Here is a 22,749-nt window from a genome sequence, read left to right as displayed (position 1 = left end):
AAACATATCTTCTTCATAAGCTCTTCTTTCTTTCTTTCTTTCTTTCTTTCAACTTTTAGCTCAAAATCTCCTCCTTAATCTTGGACGATGGTGACTAAAGTCGGTGGTCCCTTTGGCAGCCTTTGGAAAGTTTCTAACATTCGTCAACGACATCGGATTATAATAAACTGGGTTTTTGCTTGTATGCTCCTTAAGAAAAGGGAATTGGAATTTACTGGACAGTTTTTTTTTTTTTGTTGTGTTATTTAAACAGTAGTTTAAATTTTTTATTTGGACCCCTTGTTTCATAATTTTTACAAAATTTGCTATGTAAAAATTAATTTTATTAAAAAAATAATTATTATTTGCATGTATATCTTTCTAAAGTTAATAATTATACTTATTAGTCGTGCTTTTGGAATAATTTCAAGGAAGAGACATTCTATTTGTTTTCTCTTCTTCTTCTTATATTTTTTTTATCTTTTTCGACTATAAATATAACTCGGCTTAACTCACTTTTTTCAAAAATAAAAATAAATAATTTTTTTTTACTTTACCCTTCTAATTACTTTTAGATAAGTATAAGAATAGGTCTTAATAATTGAATAGAAAATGAGATATAAAAAATAAATGTATAAAAACTAAAAACTAGAAACTAGAATAAGATATTTTTCATATCTAAATTATTTAAATTTTAACAGAATTTAAAGGTTATAACCGCCGACAAACACTATATTCAAATAAAAGGAGGCTTTTGGTTCTCCGCTTCGGTTTTCTCATTGCATGTGAGGCACGTGCAGAGCACGTTGTCTTCCCACATAGTTGCAGGTTTAATTACTTTGTCGTCTTTAACGAGTAAATGCTAATCCCAAGCTAGTCAACGCTGACCCCTTACTATTACCCAAGTATTCACCCCCTCCCCCCCCCAAAAAAAAATATAAATGAATTTTTTTTAATCTAAAATAAGCATGCCAACAAAATATTATGGTCGTACCTAAGTAGGTAAATAGTTTGTAGGAGATTCCAATCTTTTATTTTTTCAATTAAGAGATGAATTTTGTAATTTAATTGTATTGTATTTAATATTTTAAGTTAGTATATAAAATTAAGTGTATATATTTTTTATATTCGATACATATATTATTATAATAAAGTGTACTTAATTTATATATACAGTATACACTAAAATTTTGTTATTATAATTAAAAATTTAAATACAACTAAAGTACCAAAAAGCTCCAACTTTGGTCAATAAAACTCGCAAAAGAAAAAAAGAGAAAGAAAAGAGAAAAAGAGAGAAAATGTATAACCTATTACCATAAGCAAATTGTAATTGAAGTTTCATACCACACATCTTTGCTCAAAAGAATATTACAACTATGAAGTTCCTTATTGAAAAGAATACACCAACATCAACTTGCACACACTGACACACAGAAAGAAAGAAAGAAAGAAAGAAATATTTCAATGATCATGTATGTAGTAATACAACTCACACAACTCCCAACATGGAGAATCCTCCAAAATGCTCAAGATTGTAAAGAGAGTCATAGAAGAAGAACAAAAACAGGCTGTGTCATGTACAAGATTAGCATGTAAAGCTTAGTTGCAGATTAGCTCCTTGTCCCTGCACTGAATGCAAAAACAGGCCACTGGGGTAGCTGCTTCCTCCCAATAGTCCATACACTGAATGCAAAGCAAAAACTTTGGACAAATGATTCAACTAGCAGTGCGTGAAGCCATGGCATGAATGAGAGCATTCTCACCTGCCCCACTCCAACCTTACCTTGTTTATGCCCATCTCCAGCTTCTCCAAACTGACCGCATTATTTTCATCACTAAGTTTTGCATCTCTGTTCTGAAGCCATGGGTGTTGTAGGCACTGTGCTGCTGTTGGCCGTTTGTTAGAGGAAAAATCAAGTAAAGGCAATAGAAACTCAGAAAATTCAAGTGCATCAGATTCAGCAAATCTGTGTTTCTCGATTAGAAGCTGGCCCAGCGGCCGGAATCGAAGTCTCCTGATCCTCTTCAAGTCTCCATGACGATCAAAGAACTCCTTCGATCGAGATCCCGTAGTTGCAATCTGAGTTCATGAGGCAAATTAAGTATGTTGGTATGATTGGGTGTAGGAAGATTGACTGAATGATAAGTAGATCTCACCTTTCGATGCATCTTCCCGAGGAGCTCCATCATTAGAGCCAAATGATCCTGAAGAACAAGAGTTCTAGGTAATTAACAGTGAAAAGAAGTTCCTTAAGTATAAGCATTTGAGTATTATAAGAACTTGTTTCAGTTAGCAATGAAGGTTTTGAAGGCCTTAAACAATAACTACCTCAGGAATCATATGAAAGGAGAATTAATGCAATCAAATTCTAAAGGCAAATGTTCATTGAAGTGTTCAACAAGACAAGATGGATATATTAGAATTGCCCCCAAAATGTAATGCAAACTGCTAGCTAGTGCATAATGGCAGATAAAAACTTAAAATGGGTTGCAGATATACACTGCAAAAGATAAATGAAAATTAAACAGAGTCTCGCTCAAATATCAATCAATTAGTCATAATAGTCAGAAGATTCAGAAAGAGCTTATTACAATAAATGTTCATCCTAACCCCAAGAATCATTTAGGAGATTGCATGAAACACACAAAAAATAATCTTTCTGCCATTTAGTGTAAGATGTTGTTTCATATCATAAAACACTGGCAGAACAAAAAGGAATAGCCTTCTCTGCCTTCCAATTTCATATTAGGACATTCAAACAATCAAATTACCAGACATCATGTGCAGTAGTCAGTGTGTGGAACTTTGTCACCTTACTCATTCTAGGGATCATACCATGATACTTAATCTTCAGAAGGAATAAATGAGGGCAACGTTGTGTAGTTTACGAATCAGAACAAAGATGGCAAGAGTACAATTACCTCATCTTCACTAAATCTTAAGCCTTCCTTAGGTGCAAACATCATTTCACCAGTGGCAAGCTCATACGCAATGCAAGCAAAAGACCAGATATCCGCAGACGATGAGTATCCGGCACCAAGAATGACCTCGGGGGACCTGTATTGCCTTGTTTGAATAGTATCAGTAAATTGCTTATCGACCCAACAAGCATTGCCAAAATCTACGATCTTACATCCTAAGTCAATCCCCTCCAAGCTCCTTTCCCGCAGTGACTCTCCTACAACTGATGGTCTTCTCTCAGAGATCCTTGAAAGTGCTCTCCTTGCCTTCTTCTTCAGTTTCTTTGCAATCATATCAACAGCAGCTCCTCCATTATGGTTGCTCTCAGGCCTCTCGAGAATAGGGGAAAAACCAGAGCGTAGAGGGTCTTTGGCAGGATCAATGGTCGAAACCAGAAGGATGTTCTCTAGTTTCAAATCTGTGTGTATGATACCAAGTTCTCTGTGCAAGTAGTCAAGGCCCAACAAGATCGATCTGCATATATCTCTAACCTTGTTCAGACCAATGCCCTTATAGTGGTTGTACTGTATTAATCGGAGTAGGCTGTCTCCAAGGAATTCAAACACAAGGCAAAGATGCTGTCCATTTGGGCCAGAATGCTTAAAGTTGTCCAGCAGCTGAACTATGCAGTTGGAATTTAAGTGGCCTCGTCTTGTGATTGCTGAGAGTAACTCGATCTCATGAAGAGCAGCTTGGGCAAACTCTGGTGCACTTTTTTGAATTTTAAGAGCTACAAATCTCTGCAAACCAAAAATATTTTTCGTGAGATTATGACACAGTTAAAAAACACAATAGCATGAAGTAAGTGCAATTTAAAAAAGAAAGAAAATAAGCAAGAAGATTAGTGCATTGGTAATTCAAAGCAAATAACACCAAAGCCTCCAAAAGTATTTAGAGTAGAAGAGATCCTGTGAGTAATAAGAAATGAAACAGAAATACAAGATTTTCATAGAGGACGTGAGATCATTTCATCAAAGTTGAGAATTACTGAGAAGGGTAATGATAAAAGAATTCAAAGGATAGATCAAATGCATGAGATGTGCATCAAAGGCATTACGCATTCTTCGCAAGATCAATTGCATTTATATCCAAGCAACCCAACCAAAACCCAGATGCCAAAGGGGAGTCTAATCAGCAAAGGTGAAACCTTTGGATAAAAAATTCCGGATAAATCAAGTGAGAAGAACCAAAACCATATTAGATAAGAAGAACAACTACACTAGAGACGGGATTACGAATAAAGAATGTGGAATAATTAATTGGGAGGTCAAATACTTGGCATAAGGTGTCGTAGGCGAGCCAAACGGTGGAGAACTGACCCCAGCCAAGCTTCCTCTGGGCGACGTAACGCCCTCCGGCGAAGCGATCGCCTATTCTCACTGCGTGGTATCCTCCCTTCCGGTAGGCGTCGAAGCCCTCGTCTTCCTCCTCCGACCCAGACGACGAAGAGCACGACATCACCTCTCAGCTTTCCCTCTCTACCTTGCGTTTAACTTTTGGTCGCTCCGAAGGATCGAACCATCATTTGAGGAGAGACAAGGCGATAAGTCTACGTGCTGCGATGCTCCTTTATTCGTCGGTTTTGGAATAAGGGGGGTGGAATAGAGAATAGAATAAGTTTATTGTGACAGTTAAGATTTTGTGCGATGGTTTAATTAAACTCGTATAGTTTTCTGGATTCCAGGACCGTTTTCCTTTGGCATTTGCCCACATCGATAAAGGTAAGAGTAAACATTCATTAGCGTAGAAAGAAGTTAAATTAATCAATTTGAGAATTTTTGACCGAGTACTCTCCCAAACTTTATTTACCGAAATAAACTGCACTTTAAACTTAATACTAAAATAAATAAAAAATTTCAGTAAAATGCTAAATTTATTCACGTTTTCATTTTAGATAGAAGTGCCAATTTTTTTTATTATAGAAAAATGCTAAATTATTCGGCGTATAATTTTTTAGAAAACGCTAAATTATTCAGAATTTTATCAGAAAATAACTGAATTTAAAACTAATATTTAGAAGAGTTAGAATATATTTTATAACTAAAATAGATAATAGAATACAAAGTTACTATACTCTAAATTTTTTTCTTTATATTTTTAACAACATATCATATGTTATCCAAAATTAACTATCGGTTAAAAATTTATGACCCACGAAACTGAATAATATAGTTTTTTAATATATTGTTGAAGAGTTTAAATTTTTTAATAATAAGATACTTAATTAGTCAACATTTTATGTAGCTGAATTTCTCAGCACTTTTTCTTTAATAAAAACACTAACAATATTGATATTTTATTTAAAAGATAAAATACTAGATTGATCTAAAAGTAAGTATTTTAATTAATAGCTATAGTAAATATATTGATTCAGTATTAAGATTGGACTGCAGTATAAATAAGTTCGGTAAAAACTCTCTATTTGATATATATATATATATATATATATATATATATATATATTTCAGTTATAGTTTACTTTTTAGGATAAAGTCAAATTAAATTAAAGGTGCCACCCACTGGTACTATTAAAATCTCTTCCCCTTGATTAGACACTAATAACATCGATGTGCATGCCGGTCACAACCCTGCGATGGCAATTCCGTAATTCGAATAGTGCATACGTACAGGGAAAACAGAAGAAGAGTCTCCCACTTCCTTCTCTTTCTAGTCTCCAGATCGGGCTCGACGCCATGGGGAAGAATTTTAAACTTCTATCTGTCTATCGTTAGATTATTCTCTGCCTTTAGTATCTATCTCTGTTTGATTTGCAAATATCCATTCTATTCACGCCTCTTTTAGTTATCATCATATGTTTTTTTTTTCCACTGTAGATATGTGGTTACTAATCGGCCTTTACAATAGTATTGACTCAAATTGGTGAAAATAATGGAATATTTCTGCTGCAAGGTAGTTTCTGGTCAAAATGAGATCATGAAATGATGCAAATTTTTTCTTAATGGCATTTTTATCTTTAGTATGCATGACATCTCTTGAATTCTTGCAAATTGTTATGCAGTTTTTATATAATCATGGGAAATAAGCATTTGTTATGTACTTTTTGCATTCGTTGTGACCAGTAAAGAGAAATCTTTTGTTGGCCAAGCATTCCAGTGGACTGGATCAAGGCCGACGACGCTAAGAATGATTCAGATTACAGAGGTTGGTAATGGTAGGTTTTGACATTGCCTTGTGGCAGGTGTTGACCTGGACTGCCAGAGACGTTATGCGCTGACTGGAGGTTAGAGATTAGCAATGATCCAAGTGCTAGGTGGTCGACTAAACGACCGTCGTTGTCGGAGGGGAGTACGGCTGGCTGACATACATTCTGAAAAGGAAACAAGCTGCTGTCGTTTTGAGGAGGAGACCGCTTAAAACTTGGTACGATTTTTGATATGGTTCAAGGAAGTTGAAATGGACTAGTTCTTTATTCAACTATCCATTTTTTAAAGCTTTCCTCTCTGAATATTCTTCAATGGGGATATGCTGCTGCTAGTGATTAACCTGGAGTATTTTACAGAGAGACTGGGTCCAGAATTATCGCACTAGTCTTTGCCTCACGCCAGGTTAATTTTTCGGCGGTTAACACGGCGGCTAGAAACGGCGGTAAATTTTACTGGCGATAACCCAATCTTTGTCGGCTTTTGCGTGGAAAATACTCTCTTTCTAGTAACACTCTCGAGTCTCTATTCTTCTCTTGCGACTTGCATCCCCTTTCCCACGATGAGTCAAGACCAATCTCTCTCTCTCTCTCTCTCTCTCTCTCTCTCCCCTCCCCGCTTCGCCTCGCACGCCAACCAAAACTCTAACCTCTCCCTTTGATTTAATCCTTATTCGATTCATCTGCCCTTTTTTCTTTCCTTCGAGGAGCTCTCGGAAGTAAACCAACGGAATCGAGCATGGACGGGTTAGGGTTTCGGAGGGAGCGTTGAGTGGAGAGGCCCCGAGAGCAAGGAGGACGGAGAAGAGGAAGAAGGTATGCGATCCGAATCTCTTTCCTGTTTTGGTCTATACTTGTTTCTTGTTTCCTCCGTACAAATGGAAAGGCTTTATTTGGCGGGGGGGAGGAGGAGGGGATCCTTGTTCCCGCAAATCTTTCATGAGGCGAGAGTATTCTACCAAGATTTTTTTATTAGAATTCTCGGTGTACAATTTATGGATTTCCTTATTCCTAAAAGCAAATTGTTTAGATAACCCATCTGCGAGAAGATTCTTCCTTTTAATACCACTTTGCCCTCTCCAACTTATGCTCAAGGAAATGGTCTTTGTCTCTGATTTCGGATGCCAGAGGAACAATGAAGAACCAATTTGACTGCTACTAGGCTCACTAGATAGAATTCTTTTCTCCCCAATTGTTAGAAGATCACAAAGGTCGTAGGTTGCAAGACCAGTTAGATGATCTCTATGATTTTAAAGATGGTACTAAAATATTTGCATATGCTAGAATACCAAAGTGAGGTTGGCTAATCACCATCACCATAAAATGGTCTCTTCTCCTTGGTTTCTATCAATCACACTTTTCACATCTCCAGATATAATGTCATTTCATATATAAGTTTGCAACGCAATGCATGTCAAAGAGCCAACGTTGAAGGAAGCATGTATCTAGAGTTCGTCATCCAATTTTAAGAAACCAATGTTGCCATTAGTAAATTACCAAGCCATTATTATTTTGTGTTGAAGTAACTCCCAATGGGTAGAGGAATACAGAATCAGATTTGCCTTTTTGATGAGACTAATGAACTTTATATTTCTTTGTCGACTGAGTACATTTTATGTAAATCTCTATAACATATAATTTTGTCTGATTTTACGCTTAGATGCAATTTCACATACTTATGATAAGACTAGGATTTGTTATTCTGTATATGACACAAGTATGGATTCTGATGTTTAAGGTGGGTTCCTTTTGCATGTATAATGCTTGATCTTCATGTATATACATCTTAGATTTGGGAAGATCTGGTTTTTGTGCAAATGCTCTCAGCCTCTCATTTTTTGTTTGAGCAAGGATTTCTTTTTAATCCTTTTCTTTTGTTTCCAAACTTGGGTTGGATAGATATATAACCTTGTCAGTTATTACTTCAAGATTTAATGTGGAACAGTATCGTCAGCTTTAATTTTTTTAGATTTCAACTATCTCTAGTGAGTAGAGTGACATTAAATGAGTATTTAGAACCCAGTAATCATCTGTTTTCTCAAGTTGCATTTCGCTCTTACTTTAGAATTGGTTATAATTTATGGCCATTAATGCCTGGATATATTACAGATCTTGACTTGTTGCAGTAGACTTTCTTGAGGAGATGGCAGATAGTTGGGAAGGACATTGTGATAGTGCAGGTCTTTCGGATGCGATTTATCATGAAAAATTCCACATTGAGCCTATTTATGAGGCCTTTCTTTGTCCACTTACCAAAAAAATTATGTGTGATCCTGTCACCTTAGAGAATGGACAGACTTTTGAACGAGAAGCAATTGAGAAGTGGTTCAAGGAATGCATTGATAGTGGACGGAGACCAATCTGCCCCTTGACATTGAAAGAGCTGAATAGCACTGATCTGAATCCTAGTATAGCTCTAAAGAATACAATTCAAGAATGGAGCCAAAGAAATGAGGCTGCTCAGCTTGATCTAGCACATAGGTCTCTGACTCCTGGAAACTCAGAAGATGATAATTTACAGGCTCTTGAGTATGTGATAAATATATTTCAGAAAAGCCAGTCAAACAGGCATGTTGTGCGGAATGTTGAGTTGATACCGTTGATTGCTGATATGTTGAAGAGTAGCATCACAAGAGTCCGATGTAAAGCACTACAAACTCTTCGTATTGTAGCTGAAGATGATGATGAGAACAAGGTTGTCTTATTATCTTTTTTTCCTTCAGAAACTGCATCCTCTTGGATTTTTGTGATTTCTGATGATAAACTTGTAATACTTGATGCAGGAATGTGTAGCTGCAGGAGACACTATACGCACAACTGTGAAATTCCTATCTCATGGGCATTCCCAAGAAAGAGAGGAAGCTGTGTCTCTATTGTATGAACTTTCAAAATCCGAAGCTCTTTGTGAGAAGATTGGTGCTGTTAATGGAGCCATTCTCATTCTTGTTGGGATGGCAAGTAGTAAGTCAGAAAATATTTTGGCCATTGAGAAAGCTGAAAGGACACTAAAGAATCTTGAAAAATGTGAATCAAATGTGAGGCAAATGGCTGAAAATGGTAGATTGCAGCCCCTTCTTACATTACTCCTTGAAGGTATCTTCTGCTTTTTCTAAATCCTGCGCCGGCTTGCTCTGTTTGTTACTTCTTGTTAACAAAGATTAAACTACTTTTTTTTTTCCTTGTCCAAATGTGCAAAATTTTATCTTTTGGTTGCTATTTCTTTCCTTTTTCTATTTAATCTCTCTTTCAAGTGCTTTTTCTTTGCCTCATGAATCACGTATGCCTCATTTGTATGTATTTGTGATGATAAACTTAATTGTCCCTCTATTATGATAAGTTCTAACCTCCAAGAACTTGAAGGATCAGCATTTCTATCCTGCAAATACTTCGCTGTGATAAATTGACTCTTAGCAAGAAAGGGCATGGCAACAAAGGCTGCAATAGTTATAGTTCAGCCTCATTTAAGACACGATTATTGATACTACATGTTGCTAGATGTTTTTTTGCACGAGCTGTAAATCGGATAGAAGAGAATTCACTATGCTGCTGCAATTTTCACTTAATTCAGAAAAGAAAAGTTGTATAGTTTGAAAGAGGCAAACCATATGCACAGTAAGTGTTTATGTGTGTATAACTGCAAGCATGTGTGATTTCGTACATTCACATATAACAATCTTAATAAGGAACCCTTAGGCAAGGATCTTACGGTCATAATTTTTCAAGGTGTTAGATCATGAGCAAGGCAGTGATTCTCACGAATTTTCTTGACAACCTTTAAGAAACAGTAAGCCAATGAAGCAAAAGTAATACAATTTTGAGTTAGACCTAGTTTAACTTTTGTTCATATTGCATACTGTAGATATAATACATTTGCAACCTCTTTACATAAAATGTCATGTGTAACAGAAAGTATCTGTTCTTGGGTCCTATTGCTCTGGATATCCTTAAAGCGGTTAGCATATGCTTCTTATGCTAAGATTGAATAAATTGCAGAACTAGCATGCTAACATACTTGTGTAGCATCAAACAGAAGGTTCTAGTCATTTTAGAGAGCTATAAGTGTGCGACTGTGTGATAGTTAGTTTCATGGTAAGTTTTCACTTTGTATCCAAGTAGTCTTGGGTTCAATGGAAATAACCTCTTTTAGTAATGAAGATAAGACTACGTACATCTTGCCCTCTGCATGCTTCATGTTGGTGAGAGCCAAGTGCATTGGGGACACCTTTTTTCTTATGCACATCATATAGATATAGCGCTTGATCATAGTGCCACAAGGTTTCACTTCATCCTTTACCATGCAAAATATGCAGCTTCACTTGAAACACAGCTGTCCATGGCTGCATATCTTGGAGAACTTGTTTTGAGCAATGATGTAAAAGTATTTGTTGCCACCGTAGCTGGTTCAGCTCTGGTTGATATTATGAAAAGTGCAAACAAGGAAGCCAGAGAAGCAGCTCTCAAGGCATTGAACCAAATTTCATCCTTTGAAACAAGCGCCAAGATACTAATCCAAGCAGGCATCCTTCCCCCTCTTGTCAAGGACCTCTTTACTGTTGGCACGAACCAACTTCCCATGAGACTGAAAGAGGTTTCTGCAACAGTTCTCGCCAATGTTGTGACGTCAGGTGCTCATATTGAGTCTATTCCACTTGGTCATGATCGGCAGACATTGGTATCAGAAGATATTGTTCACAATCTACTCCATCTCATCAGTAACACTGGTCCTGCAATCGAGTGCAAGCTCCTTCAGGTCCTTGTTGGGCTTACAAGTTCCTCCACAACTGTTTCAAACATTGTTGCTGCCATTAAGAGCTCTGGTGCTACAATTAGTCTAATTCAGTTTGTTGAAGCCCCACAAAGGGATCTTCGTATGGCTTCTGTAAAGCTCCTATACAATATCTCACCTCACATGGATCAAGAGATCTCTGATGCTCTTCGTGCTCCTGCTGGTCAGCTCAGCAGTTTGGTTAAAGTCATTGCAGAGGATAATGGGATCTCTGAAGAGCAAGCAGCTGCTGCTGGAATCCTAGGTGACCTTCCTGAGAGGGACTCAGGCCTCACTAGGCGGCTTCTTGAAGAAGGGGCTTTCAGCATAGTTATTTCCAAGGTTATGAGAATCCGGCATGGAGAGACTCGGGGAAGCCGTTTTGTCAACCATTTTCTTGAAGGGCTTGTTAGGATTCTCTCAAGGCTCACATATATATTGGAAGATGAGCCTGAAATTGTTAGCCTTGCTCGAGAGTACAATCTTGCTGCAGTTTTCACTGATTTACTTCAGATGAATGGGGTTGACAAGGTCCAGATGGTCTCTGCTATGGCATTGCGGAATCTTTCAGAACATTCTAAACACCTAACAAACATTCCAGTTGCCCCACAGCCAGGGTTTTGCTGTTCTATATTTCCCTGTCTCAGTAAGCAGCCAGTTATAACTGGGCTCTGCCGAATCCACCATGGATTCTGTTCAGTGAGGGAAAGCTTCTGTCTTGTCGAAGGAAAAGCAGTTGAGAAGTTGGTAGCTTGCTTGGACCATCCAAATGAGAAGGTAGTGGAAGCTGCTTTAGCAGCATTGTGCACTCTATTGGATGATGATGTCGATATTGAGCAAGGCGTGATAATTTTATGTGAAGCTGAGGGGATAAAACCGATTCTTGAGGTGTTGCGCGAGAACCGGACTGAGATATTAAGGCAACGAGCAGTTTGGGCTGCTGAGAGGATTTTGAGGATCGAGGAAATAGCATACGAGATTTCAGGGGATCAAAATGTGGGAACAGCACTAGTTGAAGCTTTCAGGCATGGGGATAACAAGACACGGCAGATCGCTGAGCGAGCTTTAAAGCATGTCGACAAGTTGCCAAATTTCTCTGGAATATTTACCAACATAGGGGGATGATGAGTGCAAGAGGTGGTCTTATCTTTAGTGTTGTCTACCAAGAAGTGATTCCCGTGTGATATCATGTATACTTGGAAGACTAAAAAGTGGGGCAGAATTAATTTGTGAGGATGACATGGATGCTTGTTAAGCCTGTGGTTTTCAGGAATGCAGATTGCTGGGTGAGAATGGAGCAACGGGTGCAGGAGAAATGGAGCATGTTGTCTAGAGAATGTAACCATACATACAAAACCCTGTTCTTGTGTTCCTCTTTTCCATGGCCCCTCTTGGGAATTTGAGATTATTTTGTATATTAAGCAGACTACGTTTGAGATCCTGTAGTTAGAGTGAGTGTTATTCTTGAAAAGAAAATAGTAAAATAATTACGAGTGTGACTTGATTGCTCTTCATTAGAATTCCTTGAAACAACATTGGATAAGGTCAAATTTTCTATGCTTTTTATCATCAACCGTGGATCCAACAAGTCTCAGGTAAATTTCTACCTTAAGCGCTTTGCATGTAGTGCTTATATTCTCCGGCCATTATTAGCCAGCTCGGCAAGTAGGTCGAGTTCTAAATCAAGATGATGTCTTGGGAGTTGTGACCTACCACGTCTCTTTAAAGTATATTATCGTTTCCTTAATTTCCGTCTATAAGTTTTTAAACTCTATAATTAGCGTAGTCATTTTGGCCCATGCAAAGAATTTTCTCATGTGATTAATGATCAGAAACGGTTCAAAAGCACACTGGTTGGATAATGATTCTAGAAGCCGGCACTTTGCTCCCAAGTTGTTTTCACAAGTGTAGAAAATCTGGCATAGATTATTTGCTGACAAGGCAAGCATCCATTTCAAAATTCTCACTTTTTTGTTACTTATTTGCTTGCATGCAGAGCCTGAGGCAGGATGCAAGAGAATATACTCTCGGTTGATCCTCAAAAAAGCACTCGAATTCTCTTTCTTTCACTTATTATATATCTAGTAATGCTACACCAATAATCAAAATCTTCATATTTTAATGGATACTTCTATTCCAAGTGGCGTTGATGTGAGCTTCTAAACAAGCACTTAGATAGTTGATACCTAGTATACTAATGTTTCTTCTTGATACCTAGAATACTTAGATAAGAAGAAGAAGAAAAAAAAAGAGCAACCGGATTAGGCAAAACGAGAAGTGCAGGAAAAAGGTCGATCCGAATAGAAGAATCATAGTCTGCACTATTTGCTACTTCGCCTACCAAAACTGAGACAACTTTAACAAGTTTAAAAGTTTAATCTAGTGGGTAGTGCAAGACCATCTCAAAGAGGCAAGGTTGCGATTGGCTCCAAATTAATGAACTTTTGTTATCTTTCACTTTCAATTACTATGATTTTTGCCTAGCCTGCTTACGATCTGCTCTGGCTCTTTCAATCATAAGCAGGGATTACAATGTCAACACACCAATAACTTGGAGACCCATCAAACGTCTGATTTTTTTTTTCTTGCAAGAAGATTAAGAGATCCATCTACAAGTAGAGCCACAAAGATAAAAGTGATAGTACTCTTCTCCACTACGATTAATTGATAGCTACGAAGACAGAGATGCCCTGCATCAGAGGAGATTACTGTTGAGAGAGAGATAGGAAAAAAAAAAAAAAAAAGAAGCCAGTGGGAAGTGATTTGGATCTCAACTTCACAATTCCTACTGTAGAGAGTACAAAGACGCAGCTAAACCAACAAAATTTAGTGCCACTAAACGTCACGAGTCACTCGTTCCCTTTAGATAAGCAAAAGGTGGCCAATGCAGCCCAAACCACCAAAACGTAACGTAATGGAAACTAAAGGCAAACAACCAAGGTGGCAAACACTCAAAGGGAAACAGTTTCATCTACTTTTCCTCCTTAAATACTCTCTTAAACTCTTAAGAAGACATTTAACACCAAAACTAATCATAGAACTTTCCATGGCTGAGCTCCAAGAGCTAGTGGTCCACGACGGTGGGGACGGAGGAGGAGAAGACAATGCGGCTCAAAAGGTGGAGCTTACGATCGACGAGATCATCGAAGAGCATGTGGGGTCTTTCGGGTGCTCTCAGCTTCTGCAGGTGTTCTTCGTCTCGCTCGCGTGGATATTTGATTCGCAGAATACGCTGATCACCATCTTCAGCGACGCGCAGCCGCAGTGGAAGTGCAAGGGCTCTTCATGCCCGTCTAGTTCAATGTGTGGGCTTGATAGGGGAGCTTGGGAGTGGGTCGGAGGAGACAAGAGCTCCACAATAGCAGAATGGGGGCTCATCTGTGACAAAAAGTTTAGAGCTGGAATTCCTGCATCCTTGTTCTTCGTTGGCTCACTCATTGGTATGATTTACTGCAATATCACAAAACGTGATGTTTGTTTCTGAACATCACTTCCATTAAATTTCTGTTCCTTTTGTTCATCCATAATAAGTGAGCGACTATGTGATTTATATATATTTAACCTTATGTTTTGAAGGGAAGGAGAAAGAGAAATTTAATATGATGTTAAGTTGATAGTTGACATTTTTTTAATTATAATTAGCTCTAAATTATAATAGTGTATTTTAGATTATGGCTAATGCTAATAATCATAGAAAATAGTAATCAGCACAGAAAACATAGAAATAAATATATCCTACAACTCATGCAGACATTCAAACTTTGCTCAACCTGTAAATTGTTTTTGAAAACAAATATTCAGACCTCTGGTACAAGATTTTGGAATCAGTAATAAATGAATTGGTACATATCTGAACATTCTACTTTCTTGGATCAAATGATCTCTTAAACTAACAAAGATATAGCATCAAAACTAAAAAATAACATTCTATTAAGACTTCATAGCAATGGCTTGCTTGATCTGGAGACCTCTTTGGGACAGGCTCTGCAGCTCATGGCCGGTTAGCTGATTCATACCTCGGTAGGAAGAAAACCATCCTCCTCTCCTGCCTCTTGACTGCCATTACTTCCTTTGCCACCTCCTTCTCCCCAAACGTATGGGTCTACGCTCTACTCCGCTTCTCCAACGGCTTCTCTCGGTCCGGCATCGGCATCTGCTGCCTCGTGCTCTCCACGGAAGCCGTCGGCCGGAAATGGCGAGGCCAAGTTGGCCAATATGGCTTCTTCTTCTTCACAGTCGGCTTCCTCTCCCTTCCGGTGATTGCCTACCCGGCGAGGAAGTCATGGAGGAACTTATACAAAATCATCTCCATTCTCCCCCTCGCCTACGCCGTTCTAATCCTTCCCTTCATTTCAGAGTCACCAAGGTGGCTCGCAGTCAAAGGAAGAAGAAGAGAAGCAATGAATGTTCTAACCAAGATGGCAAAGCTCAACGGGAGGACACTACCGACCAACTTATCAATCTCGAATCCAGTAATCGCTGAAGACAGTGGCAGAAGTAAGAGCTTGTGGTCGGCTAAATGGGCGCTCAAAAGGGTATGCACCCTCATGGTCGCCGGCATTGGCATTGGGTTCGTCTACTACGGCGTCCAATTGAATGTAGAGAACCTTAGCTTCAACCTCTACTTCACCGTCGCAGTCAATGCTTTGATGGAGATCCCTGCCGTGTTTTTGGGCAGCGTACTTCTCAGCTTCACAAATCGGCGGATACTCTTCTCGTCGTCGGCATTTCTAGCTGGAATCTTGTGCATCCTCTGCATTCTTTTCTCTGGGAAGAGGAAGTCCAAACATAGCTGGCCGCAGCTAAGTGTGGAAGCGATTGGTTTCATGGCAGCTTCGTTAGCCTTCGACGTTCTGTACATCTACTGCGTCGAGCTGTTCCCCACCAACGTGAGAAACTTCGCCGTGTCGATGCTGCGGCAGGCGCTCATGTTAGGCGCCGCGATAGCGCCAAATTTGGTGGTCTTGGGCCGCCTCAATCCATCCATCTCCTTCCTCATCTTTGGGGGTCTTTCTATATTCAGTGGTGTTATTACTTTCTGGCTGCCAGAGACGAGGAATGCGCCGCTGCACGAGACGCTGGAGCAGCAGGAGAAAGAGGAGAAACTGAGCTCTGGGAATGTCGGCGGCGAGACAGAGCTAGTCGGTAGCAATTGAAAGAAGAAGATCTCCTCCAGTCTTTAGTGTGTGATAAGATGATGGTGTTTATCGGTACATATAGATCTCCTGTTGTACATATCTCCAAGGAGATCTTCATCAGATGGAAATAAAAAATTTATTATTATGCAAATAAAACAATAGAAACACTAACAACCAAGATTGTTATTACTCAAGACAAAGCGATCAAATGACATCTTTGAACTTTATTAGCATTCAAATTCGCAATCCAAACATACTAACAACCAACATGAACATCAACGACATACACCATGCTCTACCAAGCATAACACAGACCAGGAGGCCAGAAAACTTTTTATTCTTAACGAACACACAGCCTGAAAACGAAACATATCGTCACCATCACTAGCTATCCTTCATCAGCAATTCTTGGTGCAGAAGCATCTCCGCCGCAAGCCTCGGCAGACGCCGCCATGGAAGCCCTCGGTCTTGCACACGTTTGCGCAGTTGCTGGCCCTCACGCATGGCCCCTTAAACTTGTGGCTCTGCGTCTCGCAAGTCCTCGCCTCCACCGCAGCGGGCGCCATGCCTGTCAACAAAGGATTTGGAAGCTTTTCATGAAGAAGGATGAGACGAAATGAGATTGATATATATTTTTTGAATGAAACACTGTAAGCAGACCAACAAATAGGCCAATGCCATCTAACTTCTAGTTTGATTGGATAACCCCAAAGCGTAGTAAATATATAACTCTATTCTTTTGTTTTTCTAATGTTTATTTGTCAGTTTCAGTGATGCCAAAAGAGTGTTCTTTTCCTTGATCATGACAAACATTATAGCTCAAGCTGAATGCATGGAAAGACAATGAAGAGAAGGAAGAAGAGAATTACTAGAGGCAATAAGCAGTAGCATGAGGAAGAAGAAAGCTGAGATCGTCCGCAGGCTCGCCATTTCTAGAGAGAGGAGGGAGTTGAAAGTATAGGAGAAGGATGCAAACACATTGGCCTTATATAGACTAAGAAAAAAGAATTACTTCTAAAAACTTCTCTACTTTAAATATTTCATTATAAAAGTGACTTCTTTATTTGCCAAAAATGGCTCAATTTCTTCCTTTTGAATTCGAGAGAAAAAGTCACTTTATAAATTCTACTTTCTTTTATGGCACAAGGATTTCCACATGTGGAAAACTGGCTCTTTTTTTTTTCCTTCTCTTTTATAAAGGATTCCTCCTGTAGGAAGTAAACATGCATTGCACACAGATCTGCAAAGGGATCAGATGGATACTAAATGTTAAAATTGCTCTGTACTTGATGCAGAAATGCAGAAAATAAATGGACTCTTCTTAACATTCAAATGCTTCTCCCTGCTGTGAAGTTTGCTTGCCTAATAAGAGGAAGAGTATTATGGATTATAAATTTGAACAAACTTTATTAACAGAGATCAATCAGTCAGCCCTTGATTGTTTTCATTTGTTTCTAGAAAAGGCTCTTAAATTACCAGTGCACTACAGTGGCATTTAGTTGTGATATAACTTCAAAACTAAACTAATTCAACTATAGTTATGTTTTAGATTATTATAATATTTGATTGTAAAAATCAGTATAGTGGTGTAATAATTACACTTAATATGACATAAAAATAATAAATTTAGGAGATATTTTAACAAGTGATAGATTAGGAGAAGAGAGAATGATTGAAATGATATATAAGTGAAAGAGAAAGAGGATCGAATGAGTTTATACTTTATACTCATTCCACAAACAAATGAGATAAGTTTAAGAATCAAGATGGGGAAAAAACAATAGAATGAATGAGCAAGAGGCGAAATCTTATTAGCAAGTGGTCTTTTCTTTTGCATTACACGTCAAAGCATATCTATGTACTTAGTTCTTTCAAGCATAATGTGGTAGAAAGGTCAAGAAATGTAGAAAGATCAGAAGGACAGGTGTTAGTGCTCATCCATTAATAAACTTTTATCATGGGATCTACAATCTCCCAGAGCATTCTTGAGACATGCCTACTCAAAGCCCAGCTGTATGCATGAGGAAAAAGAAAGAAGGAGAAGAAGAAGAAGAAGAAAAAGAAAGCTGATGGCCTAAAAGACACCACCTGTCAAAAGCTAATGGCTTAAAACGTGGAAGACCTGGAAAATGAGAGCACCAGCTGTTTACCACTTGACTTTATCTAAAAGTTATATAGGAAATTTGACTCTTGAGTTATATGGCTTTGTATGTTTTGGTAATAGGAAATAAAATGGCAAAAGAGTGTACATTCATTTCTTTGACTGATGCGGATAGCTAAATGGATACTTGAATATTATAAGCTAGAAACAGAGGATTTTTCAACTCAAAGTCGTATCTATATTAATATTTGTGTCTCTCTGACTGATATGGATAGCTCAACGATACTTTGAATATTGACAGCTAGAAACAGAGGATTTTATCAGCTCATTTCTACGTGTACATTAGTTTTACTCCAACAAGCCTCTATACTAGTTTAATAATCAAATAATAGCTTATTTTAATACTAATTTAGTAAAATCTATTTCTTCTTAAAATTATTTTAATTTAAAAGGAATAAAATTATCAGTTTGCTCTTAAAAAGAAGTTAATTTAATTGAAATACACCACTTTAATCGAACTATTATTTCAATTATCTCTCACTTCCTAGGCACAAGTTTTTAATAAAGCTTTTGCTAAACCCTCTTATTCTAGAAAATAGTGCCATTTTTTTATGTAAAATTAAGCATGCAATGCAGATATATAAGACCTTGTACGGATTGCGGTTAAGCTTCAAACTCGATTAGTTAATCTTATTTTTTTAATTTTAATTTTTTTAAAAATAAATTTGATTAGATATAAAAAAATTAAAAAAATATTTTCTTAGTGAACAAGTTTAGTGGTCCCTAAACTCAAATCAAACAAAGCCTAAACTTAAAGTGTAGAGTGCAGACATATATGCACTATGTATTCGTATTGATCCGCACTACAAAAAAAAATATTAAGCCAATCATTATTATTTATTCATGTTTTAGGTGAAAATGAGTATTAGATGTCAAAATTAAGTTTAAAGTGGCAAATAGTAATTTTAGCACTCAAAATGGATATTAATATTTGATAATCATGTTTTATGAGAAATAGATATAACATATGAAAATTAGATTTAAATGGTAAATAGTAAATTTTAGTGATGAGTGTCAATATTTCTTAATCATGTATTAGAAAAGAACGGGTATATATACCATTCATAGATAAAAGTGTAAAATAATAATTTCAGCTATCAAAATGAGTGTTATTATTTTTGAACCATATTTTAGTAGAATAGATACACGTCATTCACAAGTTAAAAGAGCAAATTAGTAATTTTACCGATCAAAAGGAATGTTAATATTGTTTAATCATGTTTTAAGAAAAATGGGTATAATATATAATTCACAGGTTAAAAGATCAAATAATATTTTTACCAGTCAAAAGTGGTAGTAATATGTTTTAGTTATGCTTTAGGAAAAAGAACTATAACGTATCATTCATAGGGTTAAAACGGTAAAATTATGTGATAATTTTACGAGTCAGAACAGGTGTTAATATATCTTAACCATATCTTAGAAAAAACAGATATAACATTTCATTCAGAAGTTAAAAGAATAAAATAATTATTTTATCGAACAAAATAGATGTTAATATTAGGTAACTACATTTGTATTAAATGTTAAAATCAGGTTAGTGGACACTTTTCTCATAAAAATTAAGCACAAGTAAAAGTTAATTTAATTAATAATATGTATTAGTACTTTATCCATCCATTAAAGGGTATTTTGATCAACTGGTTTAATATCTGATCAATTTCTAAAACAATTTCACTGTTCTTCTCAACTTTAGTTTATAACTTTGTACCGCATCAAATATAATATTTACACCACTATACTGGTTTACAATTAAAAACCACAATTGTTTAAACCAGTATAAATTTTCTTATGAAAATGAGTATAGCTAAACTAATTTAGAAATTATTCCGCAACCAAAACCCACCTAATTACATTACAATGTACACTTTACTGGATACTGGATACGACAACAAGAACATGACAATGATTAGTAGGATGCTCTCACAAGGTCCAGAAACAGGATTCACTTACATCTGAAATGCAGCTTTCGCAAATTCAGGTACCAGGCAGATCTAAGTAATTCACAACCTCATATATCTTCTGCTTGGTTGATGACTTATATTTGATGCCACATCCATAGAGTTAAATTAAGTTAATAAAACTGCTGTTGAGTTCCTTTAGTCTATATAGAACCTGCCAAATAAGAAAAAGCGAGTCATCAATATGGTAAACAATGATACTTCTCCACAGAGGTGTGTCTATTTGGGCAAGATCAGAAGAAGATCACTGCATGCAAACAATGACTATCCTATGGGAAAGTTTCCTCAGCTTCCAATATTTGCTACTGTTAATTTCTACACACTAGGATGTCCAAAAGAAAGGGTTACTCTATCTTTACTACAAAGTAGTGAACAAGGGACCTTTGTATCTCCAATACCTGAAATACACATAGATTCTCTTTTAAGTACCTAAGAACAGCATGCAGAAATCTGTGACCGCTCAGCTGGTCTATCTGCAAGAACCATCCCTGCTGGCTGCTGAGCTGGCTGCGCACGAGGTAGCCTTCTTGCTGTATGCAGAGAAATAATAAATTCACCACCAAATTCAATAGAAAACCAACCAATGCTAAGTTCCTATCTCTGGTAGCTATTGTCGGATTTAGAGTTACCCAATGCAACATATCACTACAAGCAAATCCAGCTATTGAAAGAGAATTTTCGACGCATATATCCATTTACTCAAAAATATTCGATCAATAGATAAAAAAAACCTATTTCGTAGAAGAAATCGTTCACATTTAATGCTGTCTTAGCAGAGCTTTCCATGAAGAGAAGACCATTCTCGTCCGCATACGTGCGTGCCTCCCGCATGTCATAAACTACATCGATTTAAAATCCAATCTTTCAGACATAGGCAACTAAAGATGGAAGTACACACACTTAAATACAGTGCAAAAGCCAAGAGTTTGACCCTGTAAACCAGCATTTAACATGGATTCAGATCTAGGTAGTAGTCTTCAATTGCTTATTGAGGTAGTAATCGATATAATGCATTTGCGAATTGGTTATCAACTATACTTTTGAGATAGTAGTATTTCATAGTTTTTATATGACATTGAAAGTTGAAACTACTAGACAATAGTTGATCATATAGACAAGGGATAGCTTATCATTACAACAAGCTAAAGAAATTTTACTCACCTCAGTTGCAACCATTCTTTTCTCTTCCAGATCGCACTTATTTCCTGCAAGTGCTGTCACCATGTTTGTATTACCTAAACCCAGTACCCACATTAGGCTAAGCTCCATGGTAAGCAAAATTCCAACTAAGAATCTCCTAAGCAAAGCTACATAATTAAATTGACCTTGTTTCTGTAGCTCCTGGACCCACTTCTAAGCTCTCTCAAATGACTCCTAAAAGTCCATAGAAAGAGACAAGATATCAGGATCAAATTCAGCCTTTAGTTTATTTTCCTAAAAAGAGCTCATCTAATGCATAAAGGACAAAAACTAAATTGCCTACGATCGCACCATCCTAGTGATATCATAGACGACGATGGCCGCCGCAGCTCCCCGGTAGTACATGGGAGCCAAGCGTTGGTACCTCTCCTGCCCCGCCGTGTCCCAAATCTCGAACTTTACAGTGGCATCACTCACCGCAAGCGGCTGCGAGAAGAAAGCCGCACCGATCGTGGATTCCTGCACATGAATTCCCCGCATATATAACAGGTACATAACCCTAATCTCACAAACGAGACCAAGATCAGGAAACGTACCTGGAATTCGAGGAATTGGCCTTTGACGAAGCGAAGGACGAGGCTGGATTTCCCGGCTCCCATGTCGCCCAACAAGACCTGAGGTCACAAAGATAGAAGGGTGGTTTCAAAGGACGAGAAGCAGAGAAAAGGAAGAGGAGGGAAAGGAGGGAGAGGAGGAGACTTACGAGCTTGGCGCTGAGGTTAGCTTTGCCTACGGTCGCCATTGGAGACGAAGGCGAGGCGATTAGGGATTCGATTTAGAGATTATTCGTTTCCGCTAGGAATTCTTCGCTAGGTTTTCGTTTGATGATCAGAGAAACAAAAGCGCTGAAAGCAGAGCACGAGGAAGCGGAATTCGGAAGAGGGATCGATGGATTGCTCCATTATATTCGTTTGATGACAAACGTGGATTTTAGTACACGTAAGCATGTCGGTTAGTTGCTAAGTTTAATAATAATTTCCAATCATTACTATGGTGACAGATTTATGGTTAAAATAACATTTTATTGCCCGTTAAATCGCATCTAGAGATTCAAAAAAGAAAAGAAAGCAATTTGGGTGAGAGAAAAAGCTAAAGTTGACTTACATTTTATTTTTCGATTGGTGATAATTAAATCCCATTATGTATATTTTTTAATAATAAAATATCTATTTGACTATAGAAAACTCACTCTTGCCGATTAAAAAGAACAATATCACAGATACAGTATAGACATTTTCATCATCAACAAGTAATAGATTAAGCCACTAGACTCATAAATTTGATTCTCCTTATAGCCATTAGGATGAATATTTGATAATTATTTTATTGTAACACTATTTGCACATAATCTATATTTGTAGTGGTCTTTCTACTTTATATATTAGGGAGGATAATCCTTGTAGCCTACCAGCTTGATGGA

General features: G+C 37.4%; 4 protein-coding genes and 1 pseudogene across 4 annotated transcripts; 2 read left to right on the top strand and 3 right to left on the bottom strand.

Annotated features, from left to right (window-relative positions):
* Nucleotides 1-1,560: 1,560 nt before the first annotated feature.
* Nucleotides 1,561-4,461, bottom strand: LOC140784761 (uncharacterized). The gene is made up of 4 exons (XM_073132302.1): nt 4,220-4,461; nt 2,905-3,684; nt 2,140-2,187; nt 1,561-2,062 (listed from the first exon to the last, which is right to left on the bottom strand). The coding sequence occupies exons 1-4, from the start codon at nt 4,400-4,402 to the stop codon at nt 1,742-1,744; spliced, it is 1,332 nt and encodes a 443-aa protein (XP_072988403.1). The 5' UTR covers nt 4,403-4,461; the 3' UTR covers nt 1,561-1,741.
* A 1,680-nt stretch (nt 4,462-6,141) lies between these two features.
* On the top strand, nt 6,142-12,383 carry LOC140784860 (U-box domain-containing protein 44-like). The gene is made up of 5 exons (XM_073132450.1): nt 6,142-6,325; nt 6,465-6,920; nt 8,214-8,799; nt 8,888-9,197; nt 10,415-12,383. Exons 3-5 carry the CDS (start codon nt 8,248-8,250, stop codon nt 11,992-11,994), a joined length of 2,442 nt encoding a protein of 813 aa, XP_072988551.1. The 5' UTR covers nt 6,142-6,325; nt 6,465-6,920; nt 8,214-8,247; the 3' UTR covers nt 11,995-12,383.
* A 1,506-nt stretch (nt 12,384-13,889) lies between these two features.
* LOC140783776 (organic cation/carnitine transporter 1) lies at nt 13,890-16,163 on the top strand. The gene is made up of 2 exons (XM_073130816.1): nt 13,890-14,309; nt 14,851-16,163. Exons 1-2 carry the CDS (start codon nt 13,916-13,918, stop codon nt 16,023-16,025), a joined length of 1,569 nt encoding a protein of 522 aa, XP_072986917.1. The 5' UTR covers nt 13,890-13,915; the 3' UTR covers nt 16,026-16,163.
* A 42-nt stretch (nt 16,164-16,205) lies between these two features.
* LOC140783778 (defensin-like protein 2) lies at nt 16,206-17,032 on the bottom strand. The gene is made up of 2 exons (XM_073130817.1): nt 16,877-17,032; nt 16,206-16,575 (listed from the first exon to the last, which is right to left on the bottom strand). Exons 1-2 carry the CDS (start codon nt 16,935-16,937, stop codon nt 16,406-16,408), a joined length of 231 nt encoding a protein of 76 aa, XP_072986918.1. The 5' UTR covers nt 16,938-17,032; the 3' UTR covers nt 16,206-16,405.
* Nucleotides 17,033-19,846: 2,814 nt separating this feature from the next.
* LOC140783349 (ras-related protein RHN1-like) lies at nt 19,847-22,216 on the bottom strand (annotated as a pseudogene).
* Between the last annotated feature and the right edge of the window lie 533 nt (nt 22,217-22,749).

This window comes from Typha latifolia, chromosome 3, assembly GCF_019914945.1.
Source record: "Typha latifolia isolate L0001 chromosome 3, TyphaL0001v2, whole genome shotgun sequence".
Classification (NCBI taxonomy): Eukaryota; Viridiplantae; Streptophyta; class Magnoliopsida; order Poales; family Typhaceae; genus Typha; species Typha latifolia.
The sequence above is the reverse complement of the archived record's forward strand: the minus strand, read 5'-3'. Positions and strand labels throughout refer to the sequence as shown.

Excerpts from the sequence above, each read along its gene's own strand:
- LOC140783778 (XM_073130817.1), bottom strand. The coding sequence starts at position 16,937 with ATGGCGAGCCTGCGGACGATCTCAGCTTTCTTCTTCCTCATGCTACTG. Across the intron at positions 16,576-16,876 it reads GCTACTGCTTATTGCCTCTA|GCATGGCGCCCGCTGCGGTG; the intron begins GTAATTCTCTTC and ends CTTTGTTGACAG.
- LOC140784860 (XM_073132450.1), top strand. The coding sequence starts at position 8,248 with ATGGCAGATAGTTGGGAAGGACATTGTGATAGTGCAGGTCTTTCGGAT. Across the intron at positions 8,800-8,887 it reads AAGATGATGATGAGAACAAG|GAATGTGTAGCTGCAGGAGA; the intron begins GTTGTCTTATTA and ends TACTTGATGCAG. Across the intron at positions 9,198-10,414 it reads TCTTACATTACTCCTTGAAG|CTTCACTTGAAACACAGCTG; the intron begins GTATCTTCTGCT and ends CAAAATATGCAG.
- LOC140784761 (XM_073132302.1), bottom strand. The coding sequence starts at position 4,402 with ATGTCGTGCTCTTCGTCGTCTGGGTCGGAGGAGGAAGACGAGGGCTTC. Across the intron at positions 3,685-4,219 it reads CCTACGACACCTTATGCCAA|AGATTTGTAGCTCTTAAAAT; the intron begins GTATTTGACCTC and ends TTTGGTTTGCAG. Across the intron at positions 2,188-2,904 it reads TAAGATTTAGTGAAGATGAG|GATCATTTGGCTCTAATGAT; the intron begins GTAATTGTACTC and ends CTTGTTCTTCAG.
- LOC140783776 (XM_073130816.1), top strand. The coding sequence starts at position 13,916 with ATGGCTGAGCTCCAAGAGCTAGTGGTCCACGACGGTGGGGACGGAGGA. Across the intron at positions 14,310-14,850 it reads CTTCGTTGGCTCACTCATTG|GCTCTGCAGCTCATGGCCGG; the intron begins GTATGATTTACT and ends TCTTTGGGACAG.